We start from the raw sequence: 18,704 nt of genomic DNA, 5'->3' as shown, positions 1-18,704 counted from the left end.
AAAGAAAGAAAGAAAGAAAGAAAGAAAGAAAGAAAGAAAGAAAGAAAGAAAGAAAGAAAGAAAGAAAGAAAGAAAGAAAGAAAGAAAGAAAGAAAAAATTCTCTCAAGTCTACTGGAATGATCTGACCCATTCCTGACTCATTCAAGTTTTAATAGGAGATGTGATAATTTTCACATATTAACACTTGCTTGGAGTGAAGGGAGGATATCAAGGATTAAATTACACTGTATATATTTATTCAATTAATTTGAAAAGAATGAAAATGCAAAAGTACTCTATTATTATGTGTATTGGAACTGAGGCTAGAATTTAATTACTATCATTGTGTTGGTGACCCAGGTGCTCAGAAAGTCTTCTTTAATTAACAGTCTGTTTTTAGTTTGGAAGTGGAAGTTCAAGTAGAAAAGATTTACAAAGATATAAAGAACAGCCAGTTTGCCATTTTCTACTAAAGGGTGCTAATAAGATCATCTGAATTTTTGGGTGTTAATAAGATCATCTGAATTTTTGGAAGAAACAAAAACAAACAAAAACACAGTTGAACTTTAAAGTGTTTAATTTCCATTCTGTGAACAGGTGCTAAAATTCATCAGAAGTCATTATCTGACCATGTCAGAAACTCTCTTCAATGGAATCACAGGATAGGAAGATGTCAAAGAGTTTTCTTGCATAACTGCATAACTAGGCAAAATGAAGAGTAGGAGAAGGATATCATACCTAACTCATACTCATACTTACCTAACTATGAGGTTTATAAAAAACTAAGGATGTTAGGATGCTGTTAGTAATAGATGCTAAAAATCAATCAGTTTTAAGAAATATTATCCAGTGGACTGCAAAGGATAACAGAAAAGGGAAGAGGAAGAGACAAAATCAAATGCCCATCATAATTCATATTAAATTTAATACCTGTCACTTGTCCTTTCTATCTGGACTAACTGTCTAACTGCAATCTACAGTTGCATCAAATTTCCCTTTTGATTTTCTCATGTATTAGTGCCTACTGTAGACAGTTTGTTTCCTGGTGATGGTGGTGAAAACGTTATATGTTAAACTAAGCCAAGTCCTCAATCTAACAAATGTTCTGTCAAAATTTTCAGCATGGACACCAAAGGGAAGTCATGTTTAACAAACCTGATAGCCTCCGGTTAGGATGACTATAGGATGACTACAGGATGACTGCTTGCATGGATGAGAGGAGAGAAGTGGATGTTGTCTGCTTTGACTTCAGCAAAGCTTTTGACACCATCTCCCATAACATCCTCGTGGGGAGGCTCAGGAAGTGAGAGGTAGATGAGTCGACAATGAGGTGGATTGAGTTGGAGACCTGTGGCCAGTGGTGTCCCCCAGAAGTCAGTACTGGGCCCAGTGCTGTTCAGCTTGTTCATCAGTGACCTAGACGAGGGCACTGAGGGCACCCTGAGCAAGTTTACAGACAATACCAAGCTGGTGGAGTGGCCGACACTCCGGAGGACTGTGCTGCTATCCAGAGGGACCTGGACATGCTGGAGAGTTGGGCAGAGAGGAAGCTCATGAGGTTCAACAAGGACATGTGCAGAGTTCTGCACCTGGGGAGGAATAACGACAGGCATTAGGACAGATTAGGGGTCAACCTGTCGGAAAGCAGCTCCACAGAGAGAGACCTGGGAGTCTCTCCACTCCATGATTTGATAGTACAGACCATGATTTGACAGTACAGGAAAGTGGCTTTGTGTCTCCTTGCATTGCACCAAAACCCTGAATTCATGTGTTATCAGGTGCAAACTCATTCTGTCAGCTCAGATTTGTTCATAGGTTAATTCATGTTGACTCAAGATTCCTCAGTTCTTCCACAGCTAACTTGAAATACTAAACCTGACATAAATGCCAGTATTCTGGCTAACTGGTAGACAGGACATAATGAATCTGAGCTCAGGATCAGATTCAGGATCAGTAAGTGCAACAGCACTTACTGTACAACAGCAGTACACAGCCTCTATCTTCTATCTATGGGGATAGATCATCCCTAAGGGAAAGACATGGAAATTTATATCACCTGGGAAACTCCTCAATTTAAATTGTTTTCCTCCAGGTCAGGGTAAGATTGACCAAAGAGAAGACACAGATTTTGGTGTAATCTCTGCAGACTTTGAGTGAAACAAATGCTTTCTGTCTAGTTGCAAATATGACGTTAAGACTATTTTCTGACCTCCAAAAAGGAAATTTCAAAAACAAAATAATAGGTCATACCTATTTCTCTAAAACACCTCAAGCTTTAGGATGCACTGTGCTGTCAACTGTGACTGGTAAGTAGTATTATTAAGTAATATGAAATATTCATTGACAAACATCTGGTGTATTCTGCTATATCAAATTTTCATTGACCATATGTAAAGCTAAATTGGTTTTTAAAAAAACACATTGTTCTCGAAAGGTCTATGTCAATATAATTCACAGAGTGTAATTGATTGCATATCTCCTAACGACTTATTCTGCAGATCGTGGTTTACGTGGAATATCTCTAATAAAGGATTATTATTTTATTGCTTTTCCAGAGTTATAAATAACTAAGACATCAAAAACTAAACCTATAGTGATGTACAAGCGTCAGCTAAAGTTTAATGACTTCAGAGCAACTACAATATACTTTATCACAGGTGCAAGCTGTATACATGATAGATAGAAGCTTAAAGCTCAGTTTTTGTTGCTATAAAGCATGCTACCAGATTAAGTATTGTTATCAGGTGTAACTGTAAAACAACCAGACAAACTAGGAACAGCAGCAAAAATCCCTTAAAGGGTGCTCATATGAGTTGCACAAAAGATGAGATTAAAGGGAAAACCAGAATATCTTCAGGGCAAGAAAACTTGCAATATAAGGTATTTGGAAAAGAAGGAGCAAAGGAAAAAAAGAAATAAAAGTGTAGACTCATTTGCAGATTAACAGGAAGTGAGAGAGTCTTTGACCCTCCTTCTCATATAGACAGACTATTTTAACTACATGATTCAGCAAAGACTGAAATTATTTCTTCCACTCCCATGGACAAATGAAGTTTTTTAACTTATTTTATGCGATAAAAAAGAATATCAGCAACAAAACGTTTTATAATGCAAAATACAAAAAAAAAAAGGGGGAAAAACCTCATTGTGCTAATGTACAAATGTACAAAGAGAGTTCTTCATAAAATAAACAGATCTCATACACAAAATGTAATTCCAAATTCTACCAATTAGGGATGTGGGATGAAAAGGACTTTGCATTAAATTACTGAAAATGCAAGAGTAGTCTATCTGGCAATTTAGCTCAAAAAAATCAGTAAGAGGGAGACAGATAACATGCAGGAGAAAAGATGAATTTCACCCATAAAATTACAGTGTAAAGGAAACTCTTACAGTAAATGTGTAACATGCTTTTCAGCTATAGATTCACAGCAAAGGAGGATATAGAGTTGGTGTGGCTTGGGTCAGGAGCCTAGCTGCTGAATTCTGATTAAGCTGGAGTCTGCCAATCGATTTGGCTCCATGCCCAGCAAATCAAGAAATTACAGTAGTCAAAGCAAGATACTGTAAGTGAATGGATTAGAGTCTGCAGGTCAGTTTTTGATAGGAAAAAAAAAAAAAAGGAAAAAAAAAAAAGAAAAAGAAAAGAATATATCTGGCAACAGTCCTTAAAGACATTTAGTGATGTATTGAACAGACCTTAGCACTAAGAAAAAGACTAAAATTGCACACACGCTACAACGTGACAACAGAAGAAATTATAGAGATATGGCACAATCATGAAAGAAACATATTTTTTAAATTAAATTGGGCCAAGACATCAGCCTTTTGGTTATGATATTGTTTACTTTCAGAAAAGTATTTGCCTTTCACAGATTTACAGCTGCCCAGTACATATGCAAGAGACAGAGAAACAGATGTAACTACCTTGGACTGGCAGAAGGAGGAATGATAAGAGCTGAAAATATTACCCTGGAGTAGAGCGCAGATAATGCAAGGTATGAGGCCTAAATTAAAATATACTGCTGATCATTAGTTGGGTATGCAAGTAAATGCCATTATGTATTTGCATAATGGAGACACATCTTGATAGCTATGCAAAATGCCCCATCTACCAGAAGAAACTGGCTGACTCGGTTTGTAAAAGGCAAAAAAACCAAAACAAACCTTTTCTGCTCCCCTCCTGATGGGTTTCAGCATTGCAGGCAGACATTACAAGGATTAACAGAAGGAAGTTTTTCCTGTTCTACCTACCTTGTGTCACTTACCTGAACACTAGAAAGAATGAGAAACAAGCCTAACGTCCTCTCCCTAGATTATATTGCATTAATTCTACATTTCTCTTTGATTAGACCTACAGAGCTTGAGACCAGGAGCTTGAGAACCAGTGTCTATGTTAATGGCAGTGTCCCAGCTCCCAGTGCTCCCTTGGCTGGATTGTTGTTTTGCTCCTATTTGCCTTCTGAACACCAACTTGTCGCTTGTATTTCTGCAGAAACAAGACCCTCTCTAATGCCACTTTCTCTTTTTTTTTTAATGGCACTACAGAAAAGGAGCTGTAAGTGCAGATTAATACATTTATCTGCCTATCCTGATATAGATTACACACTTACTATTTAGATGAAATATAAAATCTCCCTCTGTTTATCTTGTTCTCCTTGTTCCTCTCCCTCTTCCAATATGACTCCGAGGGGTACTAGTAAATGTGCTTGTGTGGGTTATTGAGAGCCTGAGTAACTGAAAGTGCTCTATGCATCTCTCTCATACATGAAGGACATAAACAAAAATACTTCTCCTGCAGCACAAACGCTAATACTCTGTTCCATAAACAGATCCAATCTCCATGCCAGCAGCTGTTGTTTTCCTGTTTTATTTTTTCAACTAAGAAAGCCAATGAGGAAGAGCGAAAGGAGCACTATGAGGATACTGAAATACTTCCATTTTCATGATTTATACTGAAACCTTCAGAGTTGCTTGTCTAGGCATGTATATCAATAATTAATAGTTCTAGAAATTCAAGAACACTCCTTGTTACACTCTGAAATAAAATAATGCACTCTGATGAAATGGAGTCCAGTTTGCCCTGCAAGGGATTGCTGGAAAATCCATCTACAAAATAAGCTTCAAAAATCTTTTAGGTTGTGAAACGTGGTTTAATTTACAACAAACTGACAGCTTGGTGTAACAGCAAGTGCTGGCACAGTGCCGTGTGATAAATCACTTGGACTCAACAAGACCATTTCACCTCCATGTCATTCTTCAACAAACAGGAACCTGACACCAGGCCAGCACGATACAGTCGAGCAGGTACAAATGCCCAGAACCTGCTCTATTAATGCCACCACTTCATATAAAAGACTCTATGCTGAAAAAAAAAAAAAAAAGCAACCAACTAACTCCAAAAAGATTAAATGAACATTGCTTTCTGCATCAGCTTGACTAGATTATATGCTGTCTCCAATGTACTGCACTTCATTAGGTGTTCTTCTCCATCATTGTTATTTATGGTTTGATGAACCTTCTTGCAGTTGTCACATTTAAAAATAGCAGGAATAGGAACAACTATTTATGTATGCCTATCCCAAAAGATTCCCCAAGGGAGCCCTGAGCTGAAGAAACATCATATATGAGACTGAACTCTGGCAGGTCCCATGAAGTGAAGGCACTCACTCAAAGTAGCAATTGCCTAGGAATATCACAGTTAACGGTGTTCCTAGAAGATCAGGAGGTCTGTTTGTTTCTAGAATAGTTTTTTTTTTGTTTTGTTTTGTTTTGGTTTTTTTTTTTTACTCAAGATGCTAAAGAACAGGAACAGGCAGATGAAAGAGGAAGCCCAAACAGCCAGAGCATCTTTGTCTCACACATCTTTTACGGGAGCATTTTCTTCTCCATTTGTTGTCATACCTTTTCTTTCCCTGCACACAATGACTAATCTTCCTTTACTGTCTCCATTTTCATCTTACTCGTTTATTTTTGCTCCTCTTGCTGTGTGCCTCCATCTTTCCTCCCCAAACACTCTCTCCTTATCTTAAACTCCCCCCTGGCTGCTGTAACATCACTCATCTTTGTCATCATCATGAACTACATCATCTGGAACAAAGACGGTGATTTGACATGAAGCTATAATATGAGTAGTGCCTACTGAAGTGAATAAGCACTTCAGCCAGTCATATTTGCATAGGTTTATCCATATTCATATTTTTAAGGCTTATTCATTCATCTGGGTGAACATTCATTTGGAGTCACATTCAGCCTGGATGTGCAGGTTACTTGATATGTGTGCACAACCAATTGAAAAAAAGTCTTGGGTGAAGTCTCCATTTTTCCTTCCTGGTACCAATGCCTTATTCTCATCCCTGAAGGTTTATATTTATACAATACTTAGAACCCAGTTATATGAAGCATCAGGCCCTTGCTTCCATCCCTACTCAGTAAGGCAACTTAAGAATGAGCAGAGACTTCACAGTGATTCAAGCATGTGCCTCTTTGCTTTGAACTTTGGTTCATCGCCCAGGACAGCCTGCAGAATTCAGGTAAGTGGGATGAGATGTTGAAATGGGGCCTTGAACTGAAATCTCTTAGGAAGCAGCACTTTTATTTTGCCGTAAAACACCATGCATATTTAACCATGCACATCATAGGAAAAAAAAATAAATAACAGGGCAAGGGCTTTCATTGAAATTCTGGCTGTGTTTAAATCAATACCAAGTCTCCCATTGCCTTTTGGTGGAGTGAAGGCTACAAACAAGAGAAAGAACAAAGAAATTCAAAGAAGATGAAATGCAAAGGAAGAAGCTATCTGAAATGCTACAGGTTGCAACAAAGGGGGACAGATAACAAGAATGCAAGGGAAAATACAAATGGAATCTGTAATCTATATTCTCTGCCACCCCAACAGCATCCTGGATAGAAATGCTTTCGAGAACATGTGTACATGAGACAGAAAATGTCTGGATAACTGAACAAGGATGGAGATATCCAGCTGAGCTTTACTGGATAAATTATCAGTAAAGAAGCAAGCAAACAGCATGGTGACTAAATGAGCTAATCAAAATGGACTGGATGGATTGTAGAGGGTTTTTTTATTATCATCTTTACAAATACATCAAGGTAGAAAGCAATAGTCGGAAATAATGACATGAATTATTAATGTTTTTATTTGTATTACAGTGGCATTCTATAACACCAACTGAGATCTGGCCAGTACTGTAAAAACACATTGTATGACTCAATGTCTTTCACAAAGAGTTTAATGATGGTCTAAAAATAGCACATATAGAAAGCTCCTATTTTTGAATTAGTCCCTGGCAAATGAAAGAAAGACTGTAAGACCGGACAATTAAGAGCAGTAAAATCCCTTTAAAAGTTGTTATTAATGCACAGCAATTGAAAGAATACTCATAAAGTGTGAATGCATACAGAAAAGTCTGACTGCTAAGGGAATTTTAGTGAGTGTGCCTACAATATCTATAGTGAAACTGAATTTTTAGAACTTGGAAAACATAGCAAAAAGTGGAAGCAAAAGGATGGCAGGAGGAAATTTAAAGCAAACTTGCTAAGTGATTTTAGTAATCACCATCATATCCATGTAAATTTCATCTTCTGTACAGTAGCAGAGTAAAGTACAGGGTAGCTTCCAAAATGAACCTATAATAAGAGAAACAAAAGAGCCTTCTTGAAGAAAGCTCAAGAAGGGAGTTTATTATATTAAAAATTTGGATTTGATCTATGAAGACACAGATAATGTTAAAACAGATTAAACTGTAACCAGGGTGGCCAGAAAGTGAAAACGAACTATCCAGAAGAGAAAGGAGTTTTGTTCAAATTGTTTAGAGTGTGTTGAGCTTCAGAATTATTAAAGGGAGGGGAACTTATACTGGATATCTCACAGCCATTTGATAAAAAGTCAGAGTAGTGTAATGTGCTATTGAAGACCACCAAAAAGAAGGAAAATTCAATCTTGACCTTTCAAGGGGGGGGGGGGGGGGGGAAAGAAACTTCCCTCCAAAACCTTTGTTCTTCTTTAAAAATGGTCATACTCAGTGAGACTAAAGGTCTATTTAGCCCCACATTCTGTGTCACAAATGGGGAATAAAAGAGTTAAGGATGTTAAAACAACAAGCTAAAGAGATATTCAATTTTCTCTTGTATAATCTCCCAGCTCAAGGAATCTTTGGTTTCAGGATTTCTCAACCATAAGTTTATCTTTGTGTTTTTACTTCAGTGTTCTTCTGTATATGCTATATAAGAACATAAGGAAGCAAATAATTTACTGACAGGAAGTAACCCTGTATATTGAACCATGAAGTGAAAATTAGTTTTTCTCATTAGAAAGAGGGGAAGAACCTCTACAAGATAATTAGATCTCTTCTGAATCTGGACCATGTAGTTCAGCTCTTTAAATTATTTTCACAGGCATTGATGTATAGAGTTGTCATAAAATTCTATGTGACAATGCCATGTCATTGCTTTAGATTGTGCCCAAAATGCCAGTAGCCCACGCTTCTTTCCCTGTTTCCCTCTTCCCTCCCAATAAATCCGTAGAGGAGGAATGCATGTATACAGGAGCTGTGAGAGTCAGAGAACCACGGTGTGTTGCTCTGATGACATGCAAAGCTGGGATACCACTCATGTGATATAGATTTTCCTTGGCCACCATCATGGTTTCTGTGACAATGATATATTAGTGATAAAATGAAAATTAATATATTTTGCCTGATCCTCTCAGAGGCTCTAGGAAAGAGCAGCAATTTACGCAGATGCTCTCTCAGTGCTAAGTCTAATGTCTTTGAAAGGGACTCACTCTTACCAACAGCTACGGGTCCCTGTATTTTAAAAATACCTAAGCAGCCCAAACTTCATTCCCTACTTGTGAATAGATGTGTGCCAAGAAAAAGATTCTGCTTTTCTTCACTAGCTAGTGAAGCTTCATGTCACTTTCACTAGCCAGTATTCTGTTTCTAGCTAGTGACAAAACCTATTTTCAGTACAAATATTCCAGCAGTTCCAGTGAGGATTACATGCTATCATTGGTAAAGTATATTAAGTGTTATAATCCCTTGGTTTTCCTTTTTGTGTTGATGTCATGATACTTAGTATCTGAAACACCAAGAAAAGTTTTGGTATGCAGCCTGTCTGTGCTCTTCCCTGGAAATACCATGGTAGCCTACTGGTGTACACTGGCCCAGTTTGAGTTTGGGGAGTGCTGTGCTGGATTGTTGTTTGCTTAATGCCAACAGTGGGCTTGGCACTTAGTCATTGCAAATAAAATCTAGGGTCACAAATTTCAAACATATGAAAGTGAGTCTATGCCCTATTTTCAAAAATTTCTCACTGAAACCCAGTGATGTAATTATCACTTGCCAAAGTAGGATGAGAACCTGTAGTATACCACATCCTCCTGATTCAAATTAGTGTACAAGCCACTACTGAAGTGTTGATATTATCCCTTTTGAGCAACCTCATGTCCACCAGGAGGTAAGGAAAGATCCATGATTAGTTACAGTGGAGAATCTTACTCTGTAGTTTCATATTCCAGATTACCCTGTAGGATGAATCATTAGTCTATCCATATCTTTGGACTAGTATTTTGGCACTCAGGCCTTGAGTAAAAGTTGAACGGTCCCAGTGATTGTCCATAATCAACTATGGTGAGTTAGAAGCTCAGGTTTCCTACTAAATACAGGGGAAGAGTTTCACACATGGTAATGCAAAAAGGCCTTATGCATATAAATTTAATTAGAGTACACATGCACATCCCCTGTTTGAAGATGTGCTATAAATGTAGTTATTGAAGTATGATGCTCTGGGAGGCAGGAGTCTACTTGGGAACTTGCTAAATTAAATGCACTAAGGGAAGCAAACCTTACCTTTCAGATCATCAGCCCTCACTATTTAGAGTAGTCTTGGGGAGGGGGAAAGTTTAGGTTCACTTCCTTTCCTGGCATTCAGGGTATTCAAGCATATTCAAACATTCAAGTTCATCTTTCCAAAAGACTGTCCAAAAGACTGTCCTGACCACTAACCACTGAGGTTCTTTAGAGGCTGAAGAAGTGAAAACAAAGGCTAGTATGTGTCAAGAAAGAAATCTAACCACTCGGCTACTGGACAAAAACTACTCTCCCTCTATTCCCTGACAGGAATAAGAAAGATTGATTCATCTCACGCGGCATTGACACCTGAATCTCTTGCAGATTCATCCATTATGAAGATTGACAAAAATAGTCAAATAGGTGAGTGCCATTAGTTGCTAAGTACCTAATTGTGGGGTACTTCTGTTAATTACACTGACTGGATACAACATTTCAGGGCACTTCCATCCCCTTCAGGTAACTAATTCATTTCTGAATCAGAATTCTGGGATTTTGGCTCTTCAGTCACCTATAGGCACTTTGGAAAGTGTTGTCAATTGCCCTAAATAGTTCAAAACTTGAGTAACAGGTAGATGAAATATACAGTGTGAAAAGGAGATGTCAGAGGAGAGAATTGCAACTTGGGTGTAACGTGAAAAACAACCCAACATGCATATCTCTAGGGTCTTCGTTTTTTAAAACATGATGATCAATGTCAGTAAGCATTGGGCTTCAGCCTTAGGCTGAAAAATATTTTGGAGGGGAAAAAAAAAGAGATGTGTGGAAAGTCAGGGAGCAAAGTGACATATAACTGCCATGGAAGCAAAGCAGAACAACTTAGGAAATCAAACTGCAAAGGCAGAACTATCAGAAATCCAGGAAAGCTATCCGCATTTCAAACACTGATTCACATCTAGGGAAGCTACATAAGTTAATAAAAAGAAGGAAATTGACGTTTTTCTCTCTTTATCCTTTAAATAACTGACGAAGCAACATAACAAGGCTCAGGTTCCCTGTAGAACTTAAATCAGGGGCTGTAAATTGGTGGTGTGACAGCTGTAATACACTTTATTTTGCTGATTAAACTGGCACTAGTATCTTGGTCAGGTAATTAATTCACGTACTGAACACTTGACCCAAATTTTTAGGGGTAATCCTCTTGGTAATCTTCTAAATACCTACAGGCAGAAATTTGTAGCAGGGATTTCGATACCTGTATTTCCTTAGTGGCTAGGCCATAAGCTGAAATGTTCTGGCCACACTAATCCTCATTAATAAGAAAGCATTTTATACTGAGACCCACATACACAGTGTATGTGTTCCAGGTGAGTGCACTTTAAGCCCATTTTCTTAAGGTATTTCTTCTTCACTAACCATAATTCTCACTGTTTGATACAATGCTAGCATTTTTAACTAATTCCAGATTCTTCCCTCTCAATGTGTCCTTCTGCATATGGAAAGACTTCACGTGATATGTAAGATTAATCTGCTCCAAACCAATCATACAAAAACTAAATGTCTGTTTCAAAATTAGGCACCAGCAAAGTTCTCTAACAACAGCAGAGGTTTCATCTCACTGGAGGATGTGAGTGTGATGATTCATCCCCTGAAGATGATTTTTTTTTTCTCTGCTGATTGTAAAGAAAACCTAGAATTATCAGCTGAAAGTGGGCCATCTAAATTTTGGACACCTAGGTCATGACAGAAGAATCCACAGTTTCAAAAATCCTGGAATATTTATGTCAAATGACCACACAGGTGCAGCATTACACTGGACTTTTGAAAACTTGCTGCAGAAGAGCAGAAGAATTCTTTTATCATTCTACAGAACTTAATAGACCACACACCTATTTTTGACATTAAGTATCATCAGATTCATCTTCATAAAGCAAACTATGTGTTACAATCAGCTATGTCAGTGTTTTTGAAACCAATGGAGAGAGAAGCATGAAAAAACATCCCTCAAATCAACTCAAATACAAGAAGAATCTTGAAAAGTGAAAGTTCACTTCACAGTGTCCATGTATAGTAATCTTAGTCGTATACACATGCAGAGCAAAGCACCATCCATCTGTTCATGGCAAGTTTGCAGAGAATTTTAATAAGTTACATTAATGCTAATAATGGGCAATGCTTATGATGTTGATAAAATAACCAATGTGGAGCATCTGGAGTGCTCATAAAATTTGCTCTTATGGAATTCACAGAGTTTAATGCTTCCATGAGCCTACCTTTTCACCAACCTAGTTCTCACAGGCCAGATCTGCCAGATATCCTCTCCTTCCTGGCCACTGCCATGGATGTGTCACTCTGACACTTACGCTTTGAAGCCAGAGCCATTTCTGTTCTTGAAAGTTCAACACTCAGCACATTACGGAAACAACCATACAGCCAAACTGCAAGTTTCCACCTGAAACTGCAGGGATTTCCAAGTGACAGATGTTCCACAACAGTTGGTGACAAACAGGCTAATTTAGACAGATTTAACTAAGGTTCAGCCTGCTGACAATGGGGGATTTTTTAATGCAGCTAAAGAAGGCATTTCTGAATACCAGAGCTGGCTGTTGCACATGAAAACACAGAGGTCCTGGTGTGAATTGAACAGCATAGCTATGTGTGGTGCTTGCATCTCTGCCTTTTAGTTGCTGAGATGGAGGATGACATTGCCTAGGCAAATTACCGGGGATATTTAAAGATACTGTGGATCTTTAAATTTCTCTCACTGAATATATGTCCTCAAAAATCAAGTTGCTTTGGACCAGATTCTTTCTTCCTAAGTTCAGGAATCTAAACTGAAAGTCATCAAAATTAGAAGCACAGCTGCACCAGACCTGAAGAGTTTTTCTGAGGGTCTCAGTTCTCCACCATCTATGCAGAATGCTTCACAGGGGATAATTTCCTAACCCAGAAAGCTTCAGCAAGTCCATCCAAGCTTTAGCCCCAACTCTGAATGAAGATCCTTGAGGTACAAGAATATTACTGCAGGAAGGAGTTTAGGATTTTTTTTTTGTGTAAAGCTTAGGAATGTGATTCAGAAGTTACAATGACAACCACATGAACCTCTCAATTGGTGAACTGTCTTGCTTTTTATTTTTAACTTGAGTACTAGAGTTCACTCCAGACTCCATCTTTATGAGAGTTTCGATGACTCTTTCTTGAGCAGCATGAGGTCTTTCTTCCATGTCAATTAGACAAAGGAGATGGACTCAGAGGTGTTGCAGGGACATATTTAAACCTTGCAGCTCTCCTCTCCTCTCCTCTCCTCTCCTCTCCTCTCCTCTCCTCTCCTCTCCTCTCCTCTCCTCTCCTCTCCTCTCCTCTCCTCTCCTCTCCTCTCCTCTCCTCTCCTCTCCTCTCCTCTCCTCTCCTCACCTTTTTCCTTCTTTTCAAGATTACCTCAAGGCAGGTACACCCTGATTATTGTTTTATGAGGGAACCCCATTAGGGTCACTTTATTGATGATGCTTCTGTACTAAGGAAATAGCTGCCAGCACTAAATATTTAAGACAGTTTATCTGCCAAATTAACACTGGCATTGTACCAGCCAAGCAGTCCTGCTGCCAGCAGTGGAATAGCATATTCTTTCTACTGTGGAGGTGGCGTGATATGCTGTGATTATATCCCTATGGATTGTTCAGTCCTAAACCTAGCCTAAATATATATCCTAATTGTCCTCTTGTCTCACTCACAGGTTACAAAACACTTCTCTCCACATAAAGCATGATCTTCAGGGCTGCTTCTGTCTGGTTCGTTCCTTAAGCGTTAGGTTTACATAACTGTGGACAACATGCCACAAGTCTTCATGTCTTTATTAATAAAAAAACTACTGAAACTTTGCTCACCTTGAGAAATAAGCTCTTAGGAATGGTCCTTGTTCTTCCAAATTGCCATAGAGTATGAGATAGCATATGAAGTAGAATATGACTGCATTGCAACTACTTACCCCCAAACAAACAAATAAACGATAAAAAATACTACTACCACCACCACCACCAGCACTACAACGACACTGGACAAAAAGGGGCTACTTACATTGAGTGAGGATCCCTGTTAAGGCATTTTTAAAGCTCTCCTTGGCTTGCTCCATTTCTTGCTCATGAGCAGCCTTTTCGTTCATGAGCCGGCGAACGTGGCTGTTTGCTGACTGCACCATCGAATAAAACTGGTTCGCAGAGCGACGATTCACCTCGCCTCTCTCAATCCACGTGAGCAGCACTGTGATGGCCTCTGAAAACTTGCTATCATCTAGGACAACCAAAGCACAGGGTTTAAATTACAGATATAAATATCCTGTCGAGAACACATTTTCTGCTCCGTGTCACATGAAAATCACCATAACTCATGCTTGCACTATATCATATTGGGCAACTTTGGGGTCTTTCGTTTTGTCAGGTATAGGAAGCCAATATGACCATGTGAAGCTCCATAAATCTTCCTTCAAGACTTGTCTTATTATTTTAACAGTGCTGTCATGACACAAAGGGAAAAAAAAAATCTTTGTGGTCTGTGGTTCAAAATAAAATGACTTTATATTAGAAATGACAGTGACAATGATTGCCAGGCACCTTTATGTTTCCCGAACCATTGAAGAAATGAAATCTGACCTTGTTAATCTGCTTGGCCAAAAGCTCAGTCTTGGAGCTTGGGCTCAGCCATGCTTTTGTCAACATTTCACTAACATATATTTTCTAATTAATGAACGATGACTAAGCTGAACAATTCCTGCTCAAAACACTGAGTAATTAGAAGCAACTGCTTTGAATAGAGAGTATGTCTATATTTTCTATGTTGTACATAAATACATATATATGTATTTTTTTTAAGGGAGCTCTGATAAGTATCTGGATTACTGCTTTCTGTTTACTCTTCAGGTAACTAAAGTTGTTATATTGCAAAAAAGATCAATAATACTCATAGCTAGATTTTGTGCCCTCTTCCAAACTAATCTCATTTCTTCAGACAGTGCTGTTAGCTTCCTCAGAAGACTCTTAACACAGGATCCATTACACTTCTGGTTTCATCAAGATTAAGGAAATACATTTTTTAAAGTCACATATAGGTTGAATTGAAAAAAAAATACTATTACAACAAAGAATGTCAACTTGTGGAGTTTTCTTTTGTGCTAATCAATCCCATTTTCCCCCAGGTTTTTATTCTACTAAACATCCATTAAAAATCATTTAAATATTTCATCTGGCATTTAGATTTCTTCTTGTATTTTAGATGACTGGCATATCTTTCTATCGGAGAAAGTACGCAGTTTCAATGGGAAGAGGTAGTATCATTCCCTAAAGACATTTAAAATGAAAATTAGAAAATACCAGGACCAACAAACTATCTTGAAGGATACAGACCAATGGAACAAAGTAAGGCACTGCACTCCATGCACAAAGAATGATGAAATATTAGCAATACTAGTACTTGAGTGATGATTGGACTTTCCTTCTGAACTACTAATCACCTCCCTAAACGGTGAGGAATGTAAAGTACAGGAAATACACATGACATGCTCTGTACTGACAGCTTGCAAAGAATAGGTTTTATATTGCTTAATCTTTGGCATTTTATTAATTGAACTATGCTTGCAGTTGCAGCAAGAGGTCTTGTGCTTCAGAAGCAGATAATCATGTTCATCTGAGATCCCTGAAAAAAATCATAAAATGAGGGTATCATAAAAGCTTCCCCTTGTATCATGATACAGTAGTTGTTACTTTACATTAACATGTGATTTGCCATCATAATTCATTAAGTAATTGCCTCGTGGGAGGAAGATTCGGGCAGGTGTCTTTTTTTGACTTCCTGTCCCGATGGCTAAATCTGCAGGTCCTGTCTTTGCTGGATACAGACAAGAAAAAATATATATGGCTCTGAGGAGCTAAGCTGGCTAAACATAGACCTTAGAAAGTGCAGATACACACAAGACTCATGGAAAGTGACCTGGATGAGGGCACGGAATGCACCCTGAGCAAGTTTGCGGATGACACCAAGCTGGGTGGAGTGGCCGACACTCCGGAGGGCTGTGCTGCCATCCAGAGGGACCTGGACAGGCTGGAGAGTTGGGCAGAGAGGAACCTCATGAGGTTCAATAAGGACAAGTGCAGGGTCCTGCACCTGGGGAGGAATAACCCCAGGCATCAGTACAGATTAGGGGTGGACCTGCTGGAAAGCACCTCCACGGAGAGGGACCTGGGAGTTCTGGTTGACACTAAGTTAACCATGAGTGAGCAGTGTGCCCTCGTGGCCAAGAAGGCCAATGGCATCCTGGCCTGCATCAGGAGGAGTGTTGCCAGCAGGTCAAGGGAGGTGATTCTGCCCCTCTACTCAGCTCTGGTGAGGCCGCACCTGGAGTACTGTGTTCAGTTCTGGGCACCCCAGTATAGGAAGGACGTGGAGCTTCTGGAGAGGGTCCAGAGAAGGGCAACCAGGATGATTAAGGGAATGGAACATCTCTCGTATGAAGAGAGGCTGAGTGAGCTGGGCCTTTTTTCTCTGGAGAAGAGATGGCTCAGAGGGGATATGATTAGTATGTATAAGTTCAGGAAGGGAGAATGCAGGGAGGAAGGGGACAGGCTGTTCTCACTGGTGGCCAGCGATAGGACGAGGGGTAATGGCCACAAGTTGGAGCACAAGAAGTTCTGTCTGCAGGTGAGGAGGAACTTCTTTACTGTGAGGGTGACAGAGCAGTGGAACAGGCTGCCCAGGGAGGTTGTGGAGTCTCCTACTCTGGAGGTCTTCAAAACCCGCCTGGATGCCACCCTGTGCCACATGCTCTAGGTGTGCCTGCTTGAGCAGGAAGGTTGGACTAGATGATCTGTAGAGGTCCCTTCCAACCTTAAATATTCTGAAATATTCTGAAAGAGAAATAACTGCAAGAAGACACTGGGATAAGTCTTCCCAAGCTTGAGTAAAATCTTCAGCCTGCTGAAATACAAGGGAACAGGATGTCATGGATTCGCTAAGAACTTATTCCTGCAACATAATGTTTATTATAATTACAGTAGTCATTGAGAATAACCTGTTATGGCTCGTGGGAATGTTAGTATGCAATTTCCTACAGTCTGTAGAGCCAGGTCACTCTGTGGATGACACTAGCCTGTTCGCTCTGAGAGTGCAGTTGACTATGAATACACTGTGACTACAGCTGAATGTTTCCCTTTTAACTTGTAGACATCACTGTCTCAATCATCACATGTAATTTACCACCCGACACTGAAGTATCATTTAGAGTAAATTACTCTATTCAGTCTAGGTCAAGACATGAATAGCAAAGTTGGGAGAAACGATAAACAGAAGTACCTCTGAAGAGGTAGCACTGTGACACTACAAGGGACAACCTACAGAACTGAGCAAAAATGTTTCATGGAGATGCATTAGTAAAATCAGTTGCACAGACCCACTCTCCCTTTTTCCCACATTACTCTCTCTACAGTACGTGGAGAGCATGTTGATTTGCTATAGAGTCTACATGAAATGAAAACACCCTGTCTTTTGTTTTGTTTGTATCAAGCACAGTTGATATCTGTAAGAGATGTTCATAAACATGCCATTTTTCTGCCAGATAAATTCAACCCATTTAAAAAGCCACACAGAAAAGCCATTTTCAATATACTGTATTGTCAGAGAACTGTGGAGGTCTGTGGGCCTATTATAGTTAATTCATGGATTCATGGCTCTTTCCCAGAAAAAAAAAAAAAAAAAGCACTTCCACTAAACATCAGAAACTTCATTGATTACATAATTAGGAGATACATTAAAAAATGCTTGAGGGTCATATATTCACAACAGAAGCACATTAGTAAATAAACTCTTTTCTCTACAGTTTTAAAATTTCCTCATTTCACATTTATTTCTAACTTTTATATTCAAGAATCTACTACTTGGTGATTGGCATAAGGCAACTCACAGTGAATTAATATCCAGAAAGCTCTTTTGAGCAATCAGAGGTTCACTTGGAAAATCAGATTTCTGCACTAGGTTGTTCATTAATTTTTTATTTACTAGATAAATAGCAGAAGAAACACTGTAATGGAATCTAAGCAAAGGATGAATTGTCCTACGTTTGTAGCCATTCATTAAAAACAAAAAACACAACAAAATGCCTAATTCTGTTCAAAATTATTCCCTTGAGGTAGGATGCACAGAAATATAGACTTTAAAAACATACTGTTAAAACATTTCTGTATATAAGACATGCTCCAGTGCATAACTGCTCCTTTAAAATGAGCACACAGTGAATTATTTCTTGCACTTAAGTATTTTCTCCTCCACATTGCAGCATATTTTAAGCAAATAGGGAAGGATTCATCAGCTTTATGCTGACATCTAAGTTAGTAATCCCAGGCCCTCAATACAGTCTGGGAAGGAGATGGATGCTTCTCAGACACACTTTGTGAGTCCTCTTTTAGCTGACTACATGAAGACGAGGTGAACTGTGTCCTGGAAGTGCTTGTTTCTCTCAGCTGTCTCTAAAGGGAGCTGGCTGTGGCTTGATCATATATATATACATCTGTGCAATAGATATCTGCATTAGGTCAGAGGAAACCCAACTATAACACAAGTAGAGCAGCTACAGAACACCTATGTAGCATTTGTACACTTAGGTTGGGTTCACTGTGAAATCTGATGTATAGTATTTCTTGTAAATATTATTATTCTACTGAGGATGGCTTACTTGGTGTCTGTTGATAGAGATTTTCAGGTGCTCCTAGACTCAGTTACAGGCCTCCAGAGAGGAGATTTATCAAGTTTCTCTTATATCAACTGAAGATATTTGGCAAGTCCTAGCCACGACTCTGATGAGAAGTAGTACAAGGCAAAGAAAATGTATCCCTAGAGCTGTCTGGAAATTTGTCATTGCGGATATTTCTATGAAA

General features: G+C 38.9%; 1 protein-coding gene across 1 annotated transcript in view; it reads right to left on the bottom strand.

Annotated features, from left to right (window-relative positions):
* LOC112948206 (ecto-NOX disulfide-thiol exchanger 1) overlaps window positions 1–18,704 on the bottom strand; it is a gene marked incomplete at its 3' end in the record, with an annotated part of 257,294 nt that overhangs the window by 23,619 nt on the left and 214,971 nt on the right. The window contains exon 9 of the mRNA XM_026040430.1: window positions 13,864–14,076. Within this exon, the coding sequence (XP_025896215.1) occupies window positions 13,864–14,076 (213 nt within the window). The remainder of the gene's footprint in view (window positions 1–13,863; window positions 14,077–18,704) is intronic.

This window comes from Nothoprocta perdicaria, unplaced genomic scaffold (genome assembly GCF_003342845.1).
Source record: "Nothoprocta perdicaria isolate Ctin4 unplaced genomic scaffold, notPer1 scaffold_257, whole genome shotgun sequence".
Lineage (NCBI taxonomy): Eukaryota > Metazoa > Chordata > Aves > Tinamiformes > Tinamidae > Nothoprocta > Nothoprocta perdicaria.
This window is presented reverse-complemented; position numbering and strand designations above follow the sequence as displayed.